At 38.9% G+C, this 22,573-nt stretch overlaps 1 protein-coding gene across 1 annotated transcript in view; it reads left to right on the forward strand.

Annotated features, from left to right (window-relative positions):
• Positions 1-22,573, forward strand: part of Ric1 (RIC1 homolog, RAB6A GEF complex partner 1) — a 90,995-nt gene that overhangs the window by 62,615 nt on the left and 5,807 nt on the right. Inside the window, exons 10-21 of the mRNA XM_051146317.1 lie at positions 329-377; positions 1,761-1,913; positions 3,782-3,985; positions 8,658-8,696; positions 9,181-9,291; positions 10,479-10,568; positions 11,264-11,424; positions 12,220-12,358; positions 17,585-17,701; positions 18,181-18,909; positions 20,739-20,897; positions 20,985-21,121. Of these exons, the coding sequence (XP_051002274.1) occupies positions 329-377; positions 1,761-1,913; positions 3,782-3,985; positions 8,658-8,696; positions 9,181-9,291; positions 10,479-10,568; positions 11,264-11,424; positions 12,220-12,358; positions 17,585-17,701; positions 18,181-18,909; positions 20,739-20,897; positions 20,985-21,121 (2,088 nt within the window). The remainder of the gene's footprint in view (positions 1-328; positions 378-1,760; positions 1,914-3,781; positions 3,986-8,657; positions 8,697-9,180; positions 9,292-10,478; positions 10,569-11,263; positions 11,425-12,219; positions 12,359-17,584; positions 17,702-18,180; positions 18,910-20,738; positions 20,898-20,984; positions 21,122-22,573) is intronic.

The raw sequence follows: 22,573 nt of genomic DNA on the forward strand, positions 1-22,573 counted from the left end.
TGCACCTTTAATCCCAGCATTTGGTATGCAAAACTAGGGAGGTCTCTATGAGTTTGAGGCCAGCCTGGGCTACATAGCAAGACTCTGTCTCAAAAATAGTACTATGAAAAGCAAAACCCAAAGTGAAAGTGACTGCTCCTTCAGAATAGAATTATGTGATAACGCATGGGCGGTTCAGTTTTACATACTATTATGTATTTTTGTTCTAAAAAAAATAAGGTCAGTTTGATTTTCTTCTTCTTCTTCTTCTTTTTTTTTTTTAAGCTGAAGCTAAGTGCTATGTGTTTATATGTAACTGGAACACAGTCAAGTTTCTGTTCTGTTTCAGTTACAGGTCTGATGGTACCAAAAAGGATCCCCTTAAGATAAACTCTATGGTAAGTACTTTCTCTTTAAGAGCAAGGGTAGCTGGTGGAGCACAGGCCTTCTTTCCTTGACTTCATATCGATCTCGTAAAATCAGAAAGCAATTTTGTCTCTGCAGTTTTTTTTCCTGTATAGTTCATTGTTGGTGAAGTTTATTTATTTGTGCGTTTAAGATGGGGTTTCTTGCTATGTAACCAAGGCTGGCCTCAAATGATATAGACCAGGCTAGCCTTGACCTAACAGTCCTCTTGCCTTTGCCTTTACAGTGACCTTGTCTCAAAAATTAAGGTAGATGGCTTCTGAGGAATGACATACTGTGGCTTACACACACACACACACACACACACACACACACACACACTGAGGAATGATATCTTGTGGCTTACATACACACACGCACACACTGAGGAATGATATCTTGTGGCTTACATACACACATGCACACACATGACTGGACACCTACATACCATCACATACCTCCTATATGCACACAAATATACGTTTTTAGTATAGTAACATTTCTGTAACTACTAGCCAGTGCCTCGTACACACACACACACACACACACACACACACCAGTTACTTAGCTTCAAACAATGTACAGCAGTCTATGAACCTTACCCATCATTTTCTTGGCTTACATATTAGAAATTAATAATTTCAAACATACTATGGTGGAATCTAGTTACAGAATGTCAATACTGATTGGTCTTAGAGAATTGTATTTAAATATTTTCATTGCGCATTTTACAACTGAAGAAACCTCTGTCTGGGGAAACCAGATACCTTGGCCAAGACCGTGTAACAAACAGTCAAGCTGGAATGAAAACTCTAGTGTCATGGCCACCAATCCTGTGCTCTTGGCTGTACAGCGCCACAGCTACTATAGCTGGTGTTCACTGAGCTTCTAGTCATAATCAGAGTTGTCCTCTCCAAGAAATTTATTTGTACTTGAAAAGCAGGTAAATTACGTTAAGATGTTACAGAAGGTTTAGGATTGGAATCCTAGAATTGAAGCTGAGAACGTTATGTAGTGTTTCGCTATTTTAAGTAGAGGAATGCTGGTGGTTTCCTCTGGAGACAGTTAGGACGTGGTAGATGGCAAGAATCCTTGCTTCTGTTTTGTAGAGTTGGTTCTCTCCTCCCTCTGTTCCGTGGAGCCTGGCGATCCAGCTCGGGCTTTCATACTTCGATGTCACGTGCTTGACCTGCTGAGCCATCTTTTGACCCTGGATGTGATTCTTGTCTCTGTTATTTGTCATGATTGCTCCAGCATTCAGAAGACAATAATTGTGCTATTGGTTATTTCATATGTTGACTGTTTTCAATATTTAAGTGAGGTTGTGAAAGAAATAAAAAGAGCTTCTTGTTGCTTTGACTTTTCCCTCTCTGAAGAGCTGGGGTGCAGAAGGCTATCACCTATGGGCTGTCAGCGGGTCTGGCCCCCAGCACACGGAGACTGAGGACAACCTCCAGAGTACAGTTAAACAGCCCAGCATCTTCCTGTTTCAGTTTATCAAGAGTGTACTCACTGTAAACCCTTGTATGGTAAGTAATTAAAACTGTGGGATTTATGTCCCACGTATTTGAATATATTTCTAAAATTGCTTTCTGTACTTTCTTTGTGTATTTTCTGTGATTCATGTGTTTCTATAAAATTTATACCAAAGTCTTATTTCTGAGCATGTTTTAGACTATTATTTTTTTAGTGTTTTATTCTTTTACAAAAAATAATGCTAAAAGCCATTTGAAAGAAGCCATATTTATTTACATGTATGACATCTTAAATAAGTTAGTCTTTCTTTGGGTAAGATTTTTCCAAAGTGTGTTCCATTTAGACACTACTTAGAAATGTTACTCCACAGGATTAAAAAAAAGTTCTAGGTGGTTGGAGGATGGGTGGTTGGAGGGTGTTCTAGGTGGTTGGAGGAAGTTCTAGGTGGTTGGAGGGTGGGTGGCTGAAGGATGAGTGGTTGGAGGATGGCTTACCAGGTAAATTGTTTGCTTCACAAGCATGAGGCCTAAGTTTAATCCCAGCACCATGGTGAAGGTTTGGGCATGATAGTGTGTGCCTGGGAAGCCAGCAGGCTCCAGGCTCAGTGCTGTGCCTTATCTTAAAGTACAAGATGGACAGCGACTGAGGAAGACTTTCACTTGACTTCCTCATATGTATACGAGCATGGAGAGAGAGAGAGAGAGAGAGAGAGAGAGAGAGAGAGAGAGAGAGAGAGAGAAGCGAGAGAGAGAGAAGCAAGTGCAAGCGCACGAGAGCGCACTCTGAGGCCAGGCATGATGGCACACACTGTATTCCCAGTACGTGGGAAGGTGAGGCAGGAGGATTGCAATAAGCATGTATTTTAACATGGCACAATTATATGCTATGAGTCTAGATCTTGGTAGCTATGTTAAAAATGGCTTTTTAAACAATACGTGGTATAACAAGTTATTTAAAATGTATAATACATTGAAAAGTAATGTGAAAATAACCTAGATCTCAGAACTCTATACTACATTTGAAAATTCAGGATTTCTCAGAAAATAAGAAGAGAGTATATTTCCTTCCCTTCCCTATTCCAGGTAACTTGAAGCACCGTTTGTGCTCTGCAGCTGAGGGGATGGCTGAGTGAGTGGATAGATGAGAACCGGATTTTGAATCCTCAGAGCCCATGTGAACGCCATAGAAGCCAGGTGTACACGGCAGCCATCTTTAATTCCAGCAGGAAAGGGAGGGATGAGGACCCCAGACCAAGATAGCTAGTCTGCCTAGCCAGAGTAACAGTCCTCAGGTTCAGCAGGGGACCACAGGCAGAGAGAGCTACTGAGGAGGAGACCTGACATCAACCTTGGATCACCACGTACACATGCACACATACATGTGCACCACACACTTACACAAAAACAAATATATAAAGCTCCATTGACTTTACTTTGGACTAAATGTGAAGACTAGGATCCCACTGTGTCTGATTTGAATATGAGAGTCTTCTCCCCATGAGAACACTGGTCTTCTAATGAAAAGTCAGGGCATAATTAACTAAAAGTGGAAGTTGTTGCATTTGTCTGAATATCCATAGAAACTTGCACAGTCAACTGGTAGCAATGTGTACTTACTTACATGTAGTTTTCCAAGTATAGTTCTCATAGTGTAACCATTTAGGGGTGCTAGTAAAACATTTGTAAACCTTGGCATTGACAAAGCACACTGTGGGAAAACCTTATTTGCACTAAAAATCACTAAATATTGACTTTTCTCTAAATGAAATAGATCAGTATGTAGATTTTGTCATGTGAAAAAAATCAATACTGTTACATGTACACATTCAGTAATAAAATGAGAAGAGCATGTTCCTTAGTTGTCCCTACCTAATGCTGAGGGTTTTTATTTGTTTTCCCTTTGCCCTTCTTTCTCCATCTAGAGTAATCAAGAGCAGGTGTTGCTTCAGGGGGAAGATCGCTTATACTTGAACTGTGGAGAAGCCTCACAAACCCAGAATCCGAAGTGTTCTTCAGCACATGCTGAGCATATGCCCAGGCGTGAGGGGAGCCCATTTGCAGATGGAGGTCTAGAGTCTCCGGGGTTAAGCACTTTACTTGGGCATCGGCATTGGCATGTTGTACAAGTAAGTGGTCAATTCACTGACTGCTAGTGACTTACTCACTGGTATCTCTCTTAGTACTTTAAAATTTTTTTTCCCCTTGCCTTTTTTCTTTCCGTTTGATACAGAGTATATCCTTACCATTAATAGTATCAAGAACTAGAAGTTTATTTTTCCCTCAGTGAACATAATTTTATTTTACTTTGAGCCTCTGTTTTGCTTAATCTAGCTCAGTGGATTTGCATAGCCTACAGTATATCCATTGCATGAAAAGTGCTTTGCTTAGGACCTAGTACACCTGGCTGTATAGTTTCAATGGGTAACCACTTAACAGTGGAGCCAGATTGCAAACTTCTGAATTTATCGCTCATAATTTTATTTTTATTTAATGTTTTTCCAAATTATGGATTCATCCTGATACCACATTTAAATTAGTAGGTTCTTTTAGCAACTTTGACAGATTGACATGTGAAATGGTTTAATTCTGAATTCTGATGTCAGTTAAGATTAATTTGGTTTAGTGAGTAAATTGAAATTTCTTGAAGGAAATTTGTATGCATAGTTTCAAAGTTCTAAATATTTTCTTTCTCCTTTTAGTACCAAAGTGTTTCAGAGCCTGCTCTTGGATTGCTTTCTTTTCATCAGTTCTTTTTTCTTTCCTTTTGACATAGAGTCTTGCTGTGTAGGTGATCTAGAATTCACTTGTCTCAGCCTCCCAAATGCTGGGACCATACATGTACACACTACCACACTAGCTATTTTTAATCAGTTTCTATTTCCACAGTTAGTTGCCTTCTCTCTGCTCATTTCTTACTAGTTTATGTTTTCTCTCATGTTATTTTCAGTTGATTTCTAGTGAAGATAGTGAAAGACAGAAAAATGGTCATTCTGTGAAGGATTAAAGGAAGAGTAGCTCCTACATTGACTTGTGGTATGCACTAAAAGAAAATGTATTTAACAGACATTAATAAACTTAAGAAATCAAACAATGTACATACCATTTTATAATTAGTAACATTTTTTTAAAATATAAAACTGGATCCGCTACTTCCTTGACTAAAATTTTCCACTGCTCCCTTCTCTCCTATAGCCATTTCTCTGCTATTTTCATTTCCCCATACTTTGAACTATTCATTCTACACTGACCTAGAATCAATGCCAGTTCTGCCTAGCCAGGTCTGTGTTACCAGAGACCCAAGTAGAGCAGAGGATCCAAGAAGGTAGGTCTGGAACTAAAAAAATCCATCAGGCAATAACAAAACTGAATTTCCTTCCAGCTCAAAACTTCCGTGATTCTTAGCTGTCTGTGAAGCATTCCACTAAACAAGCACTTAACACTGACTTTAGGCAGCAGCAGGGGTCTCTGTCATCTGATAGCTAACTGTGCTCACTTTCAAAGATGAGTATTTTAAGTGGGTTTACCTAGGTCTTTTCATTTCTTTATTCATTTCTGTTCTTTTAGTTTTAAATAAAGATAAAATAGTTTTGATAAAATACTTGTTAAATGATTAATTTATTTACCATAAGGGTAAGCAAGTAGTTCACAAAAAAATAAGGTATAAATGCCTTTATTCTGCTTTGGAGCCCTCATAGACCCTAATGAGAAATGAGCACTTAAAAACTAATAAAAATATAAGTAAAAAAAAAAAATCACATTTGTGCTCCCAAGACATTTAAATTATAATAGAATCTTAGTTTGAAGTTTCATAGAATGGTTAAAGCTCGAAGAACCTCAGAGGCCATGTAGCCCGCGCGGCTCTGTACATGAGGAAGCTGAAGCTCAGCCAGTTAATAGAGTCACCCAGCGTCACACAAGGGAGTGCTGGCTGACACAGCCTTAAACAGTCTGCATTAAAGCGAAAGTCCAGTGTACTCTTAAATGTAATTACTCAATGTTGAACTAATTTACTATTGACCTTGTACTAAAACTTAGAATTTGCCCTTTAACTTAGAGTTGCCTTGCTCATGTTGCTAACACTGGAGCCTGGCAATTGAATGCAGAGTGACAGTGGTCTCTGGGCTTTGTCTATATAGTGCAGAAACCTGCGTTCTAAGCTTCTCAGTCACGAGGACTCCCTGGAGAAACAGGGCAGTGTCTCGGTCCCCTTGCCACTTTCCCTCTCCTGCTAAGCCATTAAAGCTGGTTTATTGATGTGGTTTCTATTTTGTGTGCTTACTGTGTAATTTAGATTCATCTTGTGAGTGTCAGCTGATTCCCCTGTGCTTTCTGTTCACAATCTAGAATACTGCACTGTCTTTCTGTCTGTCTGTTTGTCTGGTTGCTTGTTCAATCCATGTTTTATACAACTTTATTTCCATATTTTGTTATTTATATGTCTCTAGCTAAACCTAACGCATACACACTCTTTAGAGGCAAAGCCAGCAGCATAGACGATACCTTTTTCAGTTATGTTTTTAATTTAGTTTTCTTAATTGCAAATTTAGAAAGTACTGAAATACAGTGTGAAATTAAAAAAACAAAAGTCTTTTAGTTTGTGGCTGTGTTCCTTATGTTCAGTGTTCTGTACAGTGTAAACACTGGCTGCTACAAGCTCTTTTTATCTAGTATTCTAAGAATACTGATTTTATACTTAACCTGGCTCTAACTATTTAGAAATAATATGTTATATTTGAGAAGTCAGTAGTGGATTTTAAAGGTGTTTTGCTTATAAGTGACTTGTTCACCTCCCCCTAGTTTTATCATGTATGGAAGACGTATTTGGAAAAGATCAAATCTGCTGGGGCAAGTCCTTTAGTCTCACTGGTTAGACAAAACTAGTCTAGGCTGGAGGCTGATTTTTGGAGGGAAAAAAGAAGTAAAGCAGTTAGCTTTCATTTAAAGAGAGATTGGAAAACCTTTCTAGGAAGAGGCAGAGACTTCTCTGTTGTACCTTAGACAGTCTCCCAGTGATGTGGCATGACTCCTGTGCCCTGACTAGACCTTTGGCACTCATGGCTCTCCGTTGTTTATTAGCTGCCTCTTTCTTTCCATCTTTTCTATACACAGCATTAAGTGTATAGTACAAAGTTCAGATGACACACAGATCAAAAGAGTGACCCTAGGAAAAAATGTATATTTTGTTCTAGTCATAAAACATTAAATCAAAATTTACAAGCCCATTATTTTTAACTTATGTTTGGGCTTGGAAGATAAATCATTTATAATTTGTAGTATTTCATAGACTTTGAAGGTTAAAAGAATAGGTGTGTGTGTGTGTGTGTGTGTATTTGTGTTTGTGTGTTTACAGATACACATTAGAGTGTGATGACTTGATAAGCTTTTACTGAGCCTTTATGTTGGAATCAGTTTTGCAGAGATATGCTAGCTCACACGTCACATTTCATAGGAATTAGTGAAACATCAAAGTTTGGGGAGTCTTAGATTCTTAGATTTTTATTATTTTATCCAGTGTCATTGCAGTGAGCTGCTTACTCTGGTACACTTGTTACATTCTTTTTTCAGTAGCTTACGCTGTTAGTTCAGTTGTACTTTTAAGTTCACTTACCAGATAAGTATAGCCTAACCTTTTATGAGAGTAATGCAAATGCTTAGGGTATGTTGCTTTTACTTGGTTCCCTTTTTGTCTTTACACAATTTTATTGGGTTTGATTATACTTCACATGGCCTTCTGATTTTTTCTATATGTTTTCTTGAGTCAAATTAAAATAAATTTGAATAAATTGAAGCTGTTTTTTATTCCAGGAACAGAAGACTCTTCCGTTGTTCTGTTTTTCTTCCAACTGCTCATAAAAGATAATTAGTAGACTAGGAGACACATAGAGTCTATAGAGCTAGCTTACTGCACATCAGTAACTTACAGAGTTTTCACTGAGTTTGAAAGTTGCATAGCACTGATGCAGTGACACCTTGAACAAATATGTAAGATAGGTATCGTGGGAAACTGTGTTTACCATTGATGCTTTGGGTGGAGACCTACTATCTGCATTATATTAAGAGTTATTATGGATCAATAAAGTTGAACAGCCTAATAGAAAAATAGTAGTTTAAGCATATCCATATAGGTTTGTGAGTGCATCTTAAAATACAGCATTAAAAAAAGTAACAAAGAGAAGGGCACCTGGGTTCAGCTGAAGCGCCAGCTTGCGCCACCCAGAGCAGCTCCCTTTGTGAGGACAGCCTGAGCTGCTGGAGCCCGTGTTCAAAAAGAAACAAAGGACCTGGACTGCTTAAAAAAAAAAAAAAAACAAACAACAAACAAAACAGTTGCTATTCTCAAGCAACGGAATTTTTGTTTGTTTTTACATTGATTGATTTTATATGCATTGTTTTTTTTATCACAACAGTATAAAAGTAATAAATATTTCCAGTAAAAACCAAAACTCTTGCTGAAGTGGTCATTTATTTGGGGGTGGTTTACATCAACAGACAGAAACAGTTTATGGCTGCCATTGCATGCACTTCTTTGTCACTTTGTATTGAGTTTAATATTAGAAACCAGTAATGCTATAGTGGGGGGAGGAAGTATGGTGTCTAAAACATTGAAATTATTAAGACGAGACATATAAAATGCTGGTTCATAAGGAGATGCTCAATTCCAAGGGCTTTCTTACTAAAGCCACGACTTGGCACCTCAGACATGATGCAGGAAGCTGAATCTTAGGTTGTGTTAAGTTAATGCTTTAATTTGGAATATATTTCCTAAGTCTTACCAAACCAATATGTTATTTTCTGTAGATTTCCAGCACCTATCTAGAAAGCAATTGGCCTATCCGGGTGAGTTGTTATTTAGTTGGTATTATAGTGGTCATTCTGGGAGTTGAGCCCTTGTGGATTCATAAGAGCGAATTTTTAAAATTTATTTACTTTTATATGCATTGATATTTTGCCTGCATGCATGTCTGTGTGAGGGTGTCTGATCTTGGAGTTACAGACAGATGTGGGCTGCCATGTGGGTGCTGGGAATTGAACCCTGGTCCTCTGGAAGAGCAATCAGTGCTCTTAACTGCTGTGCCATCTCTTCAGCCCCCATTAGAGTGAAATTTTATCTTTCATCTGCTTTGTATTACTAGTGGATTCACCTCTACATTTTTGTCAAATATAACTATCAATATTTGGTCTTTTAATCTAGCATTTTTATATTTAAATCACTCACTCAGCAAATATGTATTAGTAAGTCTCTTAACCTTATTATTAAGTACTTTATACCTAATGAAGTATATATATTTGCAGGAAAGAGGTTTTAATTTTTTTTAAACAGTTTTCAGCTATTGATAAACTTGGACAGAATATCGCTGTGGCTGGCAAGTTTGGGTTTGCACATTACTCTTTACTCACCAAGAAATGGAAACTTTTTGGAAACATTACTCAGGTTAGTCTTTTTTTTTTTTTTTTTTTCTTTTCTTTTTTTTTTTTAACTAAAAAATAAATAAATTTCAAGATACAACGTACAGCAAAGAAAAAGAAAAACTAATAATGAGCTAGAGGTGTAGTTTAACTGTAAAACACTTGCTGTATTCACAGGTTCTCAGGGGAAAAAAGAAGTGAGAAGTGACTGACATTTGATAATAGCCAATAAGTCAATTTTGATAAAACACTTGATAATTTGATAAAAAGATCTTTCATTGAGATAGTTGGCTTTTCATTCTTGTGAAGATCATTGACAAGTGCTGAGAGATGACACAGTCATTAAAGTGTTTTCTACACAAGCAAGGGAATCTGAGTTCAAATCCCAGAGGCCATTTAGATGCTGGGTGGAAATGGCAAGTCACCTGTAGTGCCATCCTTGGAAGGTAGAGATAGAGCAGCCCAGAAAAACCAGCCGTATCAGCCAGTAGCTTTGATTGAACTCACTGACGCTCGCACATGTGTGTGTGCACGCACACAGCCCCTCATGCACACACACATGCACACAAACACATACACGCATGCACATGCGCGCACACACACCACTTGATAGGCACATGATAAGAAGAAATAAATAGACTACTAGCAATAATTGTTTAGCCTTGGTTTCAATACTATCTTTAAGATTGACCTATCCTATGTGGTAAGACTAGATGTCCACAAAATTGGAGATCATTCTGTGTGTGATATATACGTTTGGGTAGCAGAGGTGGTGGAGGGTCAGAGGGAGAATGTACGAGATTTAATGAGAATCAACTAGGAAGAAATGAGGAAAATTATGTATACCAGGCACTTTAAAATGCTTTTATGTTATTATCAACCCAGTTAGGACACCAATGCTATCATTTGCTAAAAGATTGGGATTCAAGCATTCATCTGATGAAGATTAAATCCAGAATTGAAATCAAGTTGTTTTAGATGTAGAATTAATGATGCTATATAGTATTTGAGGTATTTTGAGTGACACAGCTGTTTCTTTATAGGAATTTTTTAAGACAGGATATGTTACATTATTAATAAAGGCCCTGGAGAAATAATTTAGGTGCGAGAGAACATAGCAGAAATAATCTGAGCTTTCTAAGAGTTGTATTGCTTTTTTGAAAGTTTGGGTAACATAATTAAGGTAACTACATCATAAAATTTTCTTCTAAGGAACAAAATATGATTGTGACTGGTGGCTTAGCCTGGTGGAATGACTTTATGGTCCTCGCATGTTATAACTTAAGTGACCGTCAAGAAGAGGTAATGTTTATTTTCTCAGAAATAAGTATTTTTAATTTTGCCGCTAAGCACGATTTAATTTTAGGTGAACTAATAATCCATTAAAAACTTAAAGAAGCATTTATTTCAATAATCTAGTATATTTCAATAATGGAATTACTGTTTAGGTGCTAACTATTCTTTAATTTAAGTGACAATTTGTAAGATAACTTTTTGTATCATAGCACCCAAAGTGCTGAAACAGGAAGATTATGAGTTTAGGTTCATTCTGAGCTAAATATTAACCCTGTCTCAAAAGTAAATAAACCTAATAGGGATAACCTTTTAGATAGAAATAATCTGTGAAGGTTGATAATAAAACATTTTTTAAAAACACAGAATGATTGTTCTTAAGGATAGTTTTATTAACCTATTGACTTTTATAGTTGTTTTGAGAAAATGATAGTCTCACTAATGAGGTTTGAGTAAACAAATCTGAAATACGGTGTCATAATATTACATTTACTCCTGATCACACTATCTTTGGTTACTCATAAATAATTAGCTTGCCAAAATATAAACATTATTCCTTTTTTGCTAAAACATTGTTAATTCTTTTAGCTCCTACTGCTCTAAAGTGAGTGGCGTAGGGGGTCTGTAGACAAAAACTTCATGACAGAATTTAAGCATTCTTGGTAACCATCTTATTTTTATCTATTTCTTGTTTTTGTCTTCAGCTCAGAATATACCTACGGACATCAAATCTGGACAATGCCTTTGCTCATGTCACCAAAGCACCACTGGAAACGTTGCTGCTTAGCGTCTTCCGGGACATGGTGGTAGTGTTTAGAGCAGACTGTTCAATATGCCTTTACAGTATTGAAAAAAAATCTGATGGGTAAGTTATAACATGGGACGAGTCACTCCCACTTCCTCTACTGTGTTTTCTGAAAACCGTTTTCTATCTTCATGTTTTGTTTACTTATGAGGAGTTCAGGTGATATTCCGTCGTAGCTGTGAAGGAGAAGCAGCACCTTCACCTGCTCTTTGAGTTTGTCTTCCTGTGTCATTGGTAGCTGAGAGAAGTCCTAGATACTTTCTAGACACTTGGAGGAGGGAAAGGAAGTGTCCTCAGAAAGCTCACTAACCCTGCTGCAGGAGGTGTCACAGTCTGCAGCACAAAAGCCTTATTTATTGAATCGGTCCACTTGTAACATGTAGGCCATCTTGGGTTTTCTTTTGGTCTTAAAAGTATATTTGTCTAATAAGGCTATGAAATGTATTTGCTGAAGTACTGTGATGGGGTAGTGATGCAAAGATAAAAAATTAAGATATCACTACATCATTAAAGTTTTGTCATTTCCCAACCAGATATTTGTCCCTGTCCCCAGTGCCCAAGGTATTTCCACTTGTATAGCTTCTGCCCTACTGGTTTTGGAGTGCTTTGTTGTGGTTTTGTTTTTCCTGCTTTCCAGCGTTTTGCTGCCTTTCGTTGTCTTATTTCTGTATATGTTCTTTGGGTCCCTCAACGTTGATGATCTAGATGGGAGGAGAGGACAATAGGGAAAAGACACACAGAAAAACTCCAGGGTCTGTCTTCTGTAGACAGAGAGTGTGCTGTAATAGAGCAACTGCGAAGGAAAAAAATCTGTGAACATGGTTGAGCTGTGAACTTTTTTGTTTGTTTCTGCAGTTCGAATACTACAGCTAGTGTTCAGGTTCTTCAGGAAGTCTCCATGTCACGGTACATTCCTCACCCTTTCCTGGTGGTATCTGTCACTCTGACGTCAGTGAGTACAGAGAATGGAATCACCTTGAAAATGCCACAGCAGGTACCAGTGCGTTTTCAGACCTCTTAGGAGTCTATGTCTCAGTCTTCCAGGTCTTAGGTCAATATTAGTGTTTGTTTACTTGTTTGGCAAATTCATGCTAAATGTCCACAATGTCCCTTTCAGGAAGACGCTGAGTTTTAGTGGCAAGCCAAAACACAAGTTTCTAGTCAACATTAAACAAGTAATTAAACATACATAAACTACTCTGAGGGTATACCCTAGAAACATTGTGTAGTCCATATAATCAATCAGAAGATTTTTATATACAATTTGATTTGAAGCCTGGAGCAGAGGTAGGAGTGTTCTACGCAGGGAGGAGGAAATTCAGGCAGTCGTGCAAAGGCTCACAGACGAGACAACGTGATGCAGTCTGAGGTTTGGAGAACTGAAGTGTCTAGAGCAGAGCCAAGGGCATGAGAGTAGATGAGCTCTTTTGGATAGTATTGGTAGCTTTAGACATTCATTTCAAATCTTAGTGTTTATTCTGTACAGAGGAAAATTCAAATAGAGCAAAACTTCATGAAGGAGAAGTATTGGGGAGACACTGTACAGATTGTATTGAATGGTATTAATGGCCTAAGCATAAGAAGGGAGATGGAGATGTAAAGAAGCATAAGATGAGTTTAGGGGTGCTGCTGAGATGGCTCAGTGGTTTAGACCACAGACTGCTCTTCTAGAGGTCCTGAGTTCAACTCCTCGTGACCACTTGGTGCTCACATCTATAAAGGGATCTGATGCTCTCTTCTGGCCATGTAGCTGTACATGCAGACAGAGCACTCATACAAAAAAGAAACAAACGAATGAATTTAAGGTGTAGAGGACTCATGACAGTTAGGAGGGAAGAGAAAGTACAATCGTGTAGTTTGAGGGTATGGTACCCAGGCATCCAGCTTCTATTTCAGGGCTGCTTGGGCTGCTTCTGCTACCCCAGCAGCTTCCAGACTTGATGTAACTGAGAACCTGTTGTGAAAGGGAAATTCTAAAATATGTAGATTTGTCATCTCTTATCTGCTGCATCCATCTTTTTCTTCTAATTTAGGTGCTTACATTAAACTTCATTCTCATATAATTATGGAGGATTTAATAAAACAGCCTCTTTCTACTACAGTTAAAATTCTTATCAGCATGATTTATAAGGATTCTGATTGGAAACACCCTACTTTTCTCTCTTATTTAGAATAATAAGAGCAGCTCTTTTTCATGAGAACCTCTAAAATATTTGGAAATCATTGTTATTCTCTTCTCTACTCGTACTTTTCTTTGCAGCGTTACACCTGCATGCCAGATAGTTCCACATTGCCAACTATGTCATGCTTGTTCTGTATGTGTTAACTGTTACAGTCTCCCTTTTGAACTGAATAAATTACATTCTTCCTTTCAGTGCAGCTCCCATTCCATCTGTAAGCTCTGTCATGGTAACCAGCTAGTCCTAGTTGATAAAATAAAGTTTTGTTTCACACGATTCCTACTACAAGATTTTAAAGAAATGTGAGAATTACAGAGTCACCATTTTATTTCCCAAGAAAATAATGGATTCAGCAGTGATTGTTACTACCTGAAACTTTACATCACACTGAAGGCTGAGCCGTCAGGGTGCCATTGAAAGTAGGGAAGAGACAGAAGCTGTAGAGGAAGTTCACATGAAGCCATTTTACCAAGATCATTGAACCTAAATTGAATTAAGCATATAGAGTCATCCTCAGTTCTCAGAACTTATAGAGATAGAGAGTTAGTCTAATTAAGCCACTAGGAAGAGGAGTATCAGTCCTTAGGTTAGCTATAAATGAACCACCCACGCAGTGTCAGTAAGCTGCATTTATGAAGAGCGTGCGATAACTGCTTGTCTTAGTTACTTTTCCATTGCTGTGTTAAGACACCATGACCAAGGCAACTTACAAAAGAGTTTAATAGGCTTACAGTTTTAGATGATTTGGGTCTATAATGGAGAATTGAAGGCAAAAGGCCACTGGAGCAGCAGCTGAGAGCTCACATCTTGATCTACAAGTAAGAGACTGAAACAGGGACAGAGACAGACAGATGGAGGGAGGGAGGGAGGGAGGGAGCGTGTAAACATGGGAGCATTCTGGGAATAGAGTTTGCCTTTTGAAACTTTAAAGCCTGTCCCCAGTGATACCCTCATAATCCTACCCAAACAGTGGGATTATGAGCCCCCAACAGGAGACTAAACATTCAAATATGTGGGCCATTCTTACGTAAGCCACCATACTGCTGTGCTACAGAAACATGCCACTAAGCTTTTTTGTACCCTCATTGAAACCAGCTGTTAAAATGCAGTTATAATAATTAAGGATAAATTTGAGTTGAGAAAGAAAAGCAAAAAATTATTATTTCATTAACATTATAGTTTTAAGGAAAATGCCTATGTATTTTAGGATTAGATATCAGAGAGTAGATGGCACAGTGTCTTGCTTTAAAATACTTGGCAAGATTTAGAGAGGAAAAATCTTTGTATAAGCTAGAGATAGTGGCCATCAGTAGCATCTTAATAATGGATGCAACAGTTTGAGGGGACTTCACAAAGAGCTGTTTAACTTAGTGAAGAGCAGATTAAAAAGTTGAAATATAATAAGACTTAGCCAGAGGCCACAGAACTTCAAGGCAAACCTTGCATTAATCATGGTTATCCTTAAAAACAATGATGAGACTGATTAACTGTCAAATGGCCTCTTATCAAAGAGTAAGCTCCCTGTTAACTGCCACAGACTGCCCTGGAGCTTTTTTGCCATGGATCTTGTAGGGCAAGAGGATATTTTGAATCTTCCAAATTTAGAATTTTAGAAACTTCATCTTTTGCCTTTTTAAGACAGAGTTTCTCTGTGTATCCTTGGCTGTCCTGGGACTCTTTCTGTAAACAAGGACTCACAGAAATCTGCCTGCCTCTGCCTCCCAAACATGAGATTAAAGGTGTGAGCCACTACCACCTGGTCCAAACTTAGAATTTTGAGCATACAGGTTAGCTCTTGTTTTTCTGAAAACTCATGAAGCCACACAATAATTTCAGTAGAAAAATTGAGTGTTTAGTAATAATAGCCACTTTTTAAAGAAAAGACATTTTTAAGGAGCTATGTGAAATTTACAATCTTAAAATGAGTGAGGAGCTACATAGTGGCATTTATAGAGCATTTACCTAGCATGCACAAGGTCCATTATGAAAATTGGTATTATAGTAAACTCTAGTAAGTCTTTTCAAGGTCTTTGGAAATGTTTGTGGAGTTTCTCCTCATGTGAAAGCCCAAATAGCCACAAGTGTCTTAATGCATGTTTGTTTCCCCTTTCTCACCATTTAGCTACATTTATTTATTATCTGAGTGCCTGACTCTTAGGATTCCCAGATAGATTTTAAATTATTTTATTCTATCTCATTCCTTATTAGAAGATTCTCATTTTTATGACAGACATCCAACATTTTAAATCTGAAAACCATAAATGAGAACATTAAGTATTATATAGCTAAAGAACATAGGGTAGCTGACTTGTTTTCTTTGAGCCCTAAATGATACTGAAAGCTTAACCTGGCAAATCCTGCAGGTATCAAAACTTGGGACACAGTGCAACAGCAGAATAGCCTCCTCTTCCCTGTCCTCCCCTCCTCTTTCTCTTTCCCCTCTGCTCCCTCTCTCCCTCTCACTCTCTCCCTCCCCTCCCTCCCTCCTTCTCTCCCTCCTACCCCCTCTCTTCCCCCCTCCTCGCTTTCTCCCCCACCCCACCCCCATCTTGTTTAGCTTGCACAGCCTTGACTTCCCTGTTTCTCATCTGGAAAAGCTCAGGTGATGTCCCCTGCCCTTTCCTTCTGTGTACTATGAAAACTCACCTACTTCAGCTTTCCATCCTTAGCATAACCCTGATGTTAGCATATTCATCTGTTCAATTGCCACACACATTTCTATTTTAAAATCTTCAAGTTCTTTCCAGCTTAATGAGCGTGAGTGTTGAAAACAAACTCATTTGCCCTTCTTTGATATTTTCCTCCTTCTGATGGATGTCCTCAACTTTTCAAAAAATATTTATTATTTTTAATTATGGGTTTTGTGTGTGTGTGTACCTGTATGTGTATGCATGTGAGTGCAGGTGTTGGGGGAAATTCAGAAGAAGCAGTTGAATCTCCTGGAACTGGAGTTAGAAGCTATTCTGAACAGTCACCATGGGTGCTGGGAACAGGACTCCAGTCCCCTGCAAGAGCAGTAAATGCTCTCAACCACTGAGGCGGCATCACTCCAGCACCAGCCTCAGCTTTCCAATACCTCACTTAGATTTTGTACCTTGAAGCCATCTTTAGTTCAGACTTGGCTTTTTCTAGTTTTTGGTTTTGGTTTTGGTTTTTTCAAGACAGGGTTTCTTTGTGTAGCCTTGGCTATCCTGGACTCACTTTGTAGACCAGACTGGCCTCGAACTCCCAGAGATCCACCTGCCTCTGCCTCCCAAGTGCCCGGCTTTTTGTTTTGTTTTTTCATGCCTGGGCTGGCAGTAAATTGTTTGCTTTTTAAGGCAAAATAATCTTCCTCTTTACAGATGAAAATACATGATATATCTGATAATTGTTTTAAAGCAGTGTTTCTCAAATTCTACTGTGTGCATGTTTAAGTGGGGTTGTGGGGTTTAACAATTATGATTGTAGGCTCTTTACTCTGGCATCTGATTAAGATTTTCATAATAAAATGACAGACTAGTTCCTCATACCTAAATTCAGTACAGCAATCCATCCTGACTAAACAGGATTTTTTTTAATGATCCTTTCTTTTGAGAGGCATGGGAAGTGGTTTGTGTCCTGCCGCCTGACTTTCCAAGATCTCCCCGAGGGTCTGCTGGCGTCCCGCTAGGAGACCATTCTCACTTTTCCCAGTGGAGCTGCTAGTGTTAGAGTGCCAGCCTTTCCTCCTACCTCTGGGTCCCTCGTCCTTTTAAACCTTCTCTATGGTGCCCGCTGGGTCACTGAGGTGATCTCCAGTCCTTTATGGACTTTTAAGGTTCTCTTAGTTTTTCCAGAATAATTCAGTTCTGCACTCATTGGTAATGAACTGCATAATACTATACTTTGTGGGTCACATCCAGGAAACTGTGTTCCCACAGAGCCTAGCAACACAGCTGTACATAGTGCAGCCCTAGTAAATGCCATTGGCTGTTTAACCTATAAACGTCACTAGGTGGCGGGGAATACCAAGAACAGGGCTATGAATGGTATTGATGATTTTTTTTCTGAAATTTCAGGCTCGTGATGCAGAAAGCATAATGCTGAACCTTGCAGGACAGCTCATCATGATGCAGAGGGACAGGTCAGGCCCTCAGATTCGGGAAAAGGACACTAACCCTAACCAAAGGAAGCTGGTGAGCAGAACTATAAGGCATTTCAAGCCCTGAGAAGTTATCATGAGGTTAGGGTTTATGAATAGAGGAATTTAATTAATAGAGAGCAGTGTGTCATGATTTAGAAGCTAAGAACATACATAAAATTCATGTTAGAAATGGGTTTAAGAAGAGAGCAGAGAGGAGGGTAAGTCCTAAATTAAGAAATGTCTCACTTTCCAGCTGTTACTGCTTAGGTACATCTTTGTAAATTTCATTTATTTATTGGGAAATTAAAGATTCATAGAGGTTTTCTTTATTTCTTTTTAGGTTTTTTTTTTTTTTTTAGATTTCAATACATATACTTTGAAAGATTACTATTATCTCTAATTATAAATAAATGTTCCTGTTTAAAAAATAAAAAACCTCATTTTGAAAGTCTACAAAACTAGTACCTATGAACTTAATAACCTACATGTTTAATAGGAAAACCAAAACCCAGCAATTTTTGTCTCCTTCAGCTGCCGTTTTGTCCTCCAGTTGTACTAGCCCAGTCGGTGGAAAATGTCTGGACTACCTGCCGAGCAAATAAACAAAAACGCCACCTTCTGGAGGCCCTCTGGCTGAGCTGTGGTGGTGCAGGCATGAAGGTTTGGCTCCCTCTCTTCCCCAGGGATCACCGAAAGCCGCACTCCTTCTTGTCCCAGCGGATCATGCTGCCTTTCCATATCAACATTTACCCCCTGGCCGTTCTGTTTGAAGATGCACTGGTCCTTGGTGCTGTCAATGACACTTTACTCTATGATTGTTTGTATACACGGAGCAGTGCTAGGGAGCAGCTGGAGGTGCTCTTCCCTTTCTGTGTTGTGGAGAGAACCTCTCAGATCTACCTCCACCATATCCTCCGCCAGCTTCTGGTCAGGAACCTTGGAGAGCAAGCCCTACTTCTGGCTCAGTCCTGCGCTGCATTACCTTACTTCCCTCACGTGCTGGAGCTCATGCTCCATGAAGTGCTGGAAGAAGAAGCTACCTCACGGGAGCCCATTCCCGATCCACTGCTTCCCACAGTGGCGAAATTTATCACGGAGTTCCCCCTTTTCCTTCAGACAGTCGTGCACTGTGCCAGGAAGACCGAGTATGCTCTGTGGAATTACCTTTTTGCAGCTGTTGGAAACCCCAAGGACTTATTTGAGGAATGTCTGATGGCTCAGGATTTGGACACAGCTGCCTCCTACCTTATTATCTTACAGGTAACAGTTGTCCTTATAAAGGGGAAAGAATTCATGATCTTAATTTTAGGGGGAGAAAAGGCATATCCTTATGATAGTGTTACAGGATTGCACTGTTATGGAATGGTCCTATTTTCTCTATTGTGTATATCTTCGACTTTGAAGAACTCAGGCTTGCCAGGTGACCTTGAATGTTACAAAAGTGACATTTCTAAATATTTTGGCTATTTATCTCTAGATGGGCCTAAAACAGATTAATGATTTCAGAATATAATTTTAAATATGATTAAAGGTATAAGGGTGTGGGTGTGTAACACATACCTTAGTATGCATGTGGAAGTCAGAAGAATCTCAAGTGCTGACCCTTGCCCTCAGCCTTGTCAGCCTTGTTTGAGACAATGCCTCTCCAGCTTTTCACTACTGCATAAGCCAGGAGAGCTGGATTTTGTGCTTCTTGGATTCTGTCCCCTCCTCCCATATCTTAGTAGGGCCTCCATGAGCCTACAGAGGTATGTGTGCTGTGTCAGGCTTTTTTTCTGGATTCTAAATTCAGGTCATCAAGCTTACATAGTAAGAATGTAAATACTAAGCCATCTCCCACAGCTGAAATTTTCTTATTATATGTAACATGCATGATGTACATGTTCCATTCGAAATACTACATTAGACTAATAAAATGTAAGAAACACTAACAGTAAGAAAAATAGTACTTTGGACATTGTTGCATAAGTCTGACTTATCTACAATAATATATTTATTTCCTTGCTATGTAAACTTGCTGCGAGGATTCTAAATAAACCATAGTTTAACACAGTATCCAACTGTAGCCTTTCTGAGAGGCTCATGACTGCCACAGTAGTGATGCTCATGACACATTCTTCTCAAAATAATGAGACCCTGGAAAACTTGTTTCGTTATTTGACAAAGGGGCTCGAAAGTTTGATACTATTGTGAATCTGATATGGATTTGAAAGGCTACTGAAGTTCTTCCATACTACTACGAGGAGATTTGCTTATGCAGAAAGCTAACCATGAGTCTAGTCAGAATCTCAGGCTGTAGCAGATTTCTTATCAACTTATTTGCTTCATGATGAGTAGCTGAAACCAGAGGAAATATTTAAGCAGAGGAAAGCAGCCCTAAGATTCTGAGATTCATTTGGCTAGCCCTAATGGAAGAAAACATCACCATCATCATAAAAAGACTCAAAGTCATGCAGCTGTGTTTTCCTTTTGCTGTCTGTCTCTCACACCCCCAGTGTTCTCCCTAGCTGTGCAGTTGGGAGCTTGCCTCTAGCAAACTGCCTCCTTGCTGGGGCTGGTGGGAAAGAGCCTGTAAATAAGCTCAGCTGTGTGGCCACCCTCCAGGACAGCAGGCAGGGTGCTGGGGAGGCTCAGTGTCAGCACTACTGCTTGGTCCTGCCAGAAGCCAGAATGCTAGTCAGATCTTTAGAAAATGCTACAGGGAGAGGACCTAAGTTTTTTTTTTGGAATTAGGCAAACCTCTGTTTATCTTATTTTTCTTTTCTTCAACAATTTAAATGACCTGTTTCCTTATCCTGTAAAATGGGAGTGATGTAGCTTTTTGCAGTCATAGAGAAAGAAAGGTGATGGTGACTGTAAGGTGGGTATTGTTACCTAACATGTACAGAAATGAACTGTGAGCAGAGCGTCTCCTTTACTGTTTCCCCATGTGGTACTTTTAAGTGCTCCTTTTCATCTTACTTAAATTATTTAAATTGCCCCCGGCCAGCTTGTTCCTTGGCTGGGAGAAGTGTCAAGAAAAGAACTACTCTATCTTTCAAAATTGTATCATATAAATGGAATGGTATCTTCCTTGGTTACTTTTATAGAATATGGAAGTCCCAGCAGTAAGTAGGCAGCATGCCACCCTTCTGTTCAACACAGCACTGGAACAAGGCAAATGGGACTTGTGTCGACACATGATTCGATTTCTTAAAGCCATTGGCTCTGGAGAATCTGAGACACCGCCATCCACGCCGACTTCTCAGGTTAGTTGCAAAACTGTACAGCTTCTCTAGGGCAGACACCACGGGGCTTCTTTGACTAACACTACCGTGTGCTGTGTCTGACCACAGGAGCCCAGTTCAAGTGGCGGGTTCGAGTTCTTCAGAAATCGGAGCATCAGTTTATCCCAGTCAGCTGAAAATGTTCCTCCTGGTAAATTCAGCTTACAGAAAACACTAAGTATGCCATCTGGTCCTTCTGGGAAAAGGTAAAAGAATAAAGAGCAGTTACTGTTTCAGAGCATTTGTCACATTGCATTTCAAGGCGTTTATACAACTAAGTCTTAAGGGAATGTTTAATTCAGTTGCAAATCCTTTTTCATTTGCCAAAGGCTTAGGGAAGGCTTCCCTTTTTCTCTTTAGTTTTTCTTTCCTGTTAAGTTCATTTCTTATTCTCTGTAATTTTTATATCTTTGTATTAAAGTAGATCTGTATTCACTTGTTCTAAATGTAATTAATGTAAATTTCTTCTAACAGCAGAGGACTAGAATAAAATCTTAGGTAATGAGAGAGCTGAAGATCTGGTACATTTTAAAGACCAAAGACTACATCTGTCACAAGTGGAAAATGTCTCTGGTAGTGCGGCTGTAAACTCACAGTGACCCTAACAGATCCTTGGAGTCTCTTCTGTTTCGTGAGGTCCTTGTCTTGCTTCTGGTGTTACCCAGTCTCGGCTCTCGTGTTTTCTCTTCCCTAGTTGTGTTTTTGTTTTGTTTTGTTTTTATTTATATTTTTACTGCAATACTTGGCATATATCAAGGGTTAAAATGTTTTATTATATTTTACTTTTTCTCATGTTACTGATCATTAACATCCCTTCCCCCAATGGAAACACTCAGGCACACACAGACAAAAGTCACCAGTGAGATACAGCCACGGAAGAGGATCAACAGTGGCCACACACACACACTGAATTTAAATACTGGTTAATAGTACCTTACTAAGAATATACTAGGCACTTTCCTAAGCATTTGCATGGTTATGTCTTAATTCTTACAAATCTAGGAGTTGTTACTCATTGTGCAGGTGAAAAAACAGGATCAGAAAAATACTGGATTGTGTTCACACAACTAATGCAAGGTGGAGTGAAACCAAATCCGAGAAGTCTTCGGATGCCAGGCTCTCTACTGTTGCTCGGTCTGCTTCTCACTTAGAGCTGCCACTCAGTTACCAAGCTGATTACATATGTGCTCTTATCTATTAGGGATGATAGACTGTACTTACTTGTCATTAATTTTTATTATAAGTTTTATTTTCATGCATCTATATAATTCGAGTAGAGAGGATGTCATTTATGTTTTTCCTTCTTTCATTGGTGTTTACAAATACATTTGCTCTTTCCCCATTTCAATTTCACACCACCTCTTCCTGGTCTGACTTCTTTTGTCTCCTATTTATTCTTATTCCATGTATTCAATTCTGCAAATTGATCATATGAACTAACTTTGTACCTGTCATGGTGGAGTACACCCTTGATCCTAGCACTTGGAGGAAGAGACAGGAGCATCTCTTAGTTTAAGGCCAGCCTGATCTATATTATGAATTCCAGGACTATAGAGAGAGATACTGTCCCAAAATTTAAAGGCAGGGGAGAAGTAACTCTGTGCCGTATGTTAATAGGTTGTGGTGAGATATGGAGAAGCCCTGAAGCTTTTTCTTCC

This window comes from Acomys russatus, chromosome 5 (assembly GCF_903995435.1).
Source record: "Acomys russatus chromosome 5, mAcoRus1.1, whole genome shotgun sequence".
NCBI classification, from domain to species: Eukaryota; Metazoa; Chordata; class Mammalia; order Rodentia; family Muridae; genus Acomys; species Acomys russatus.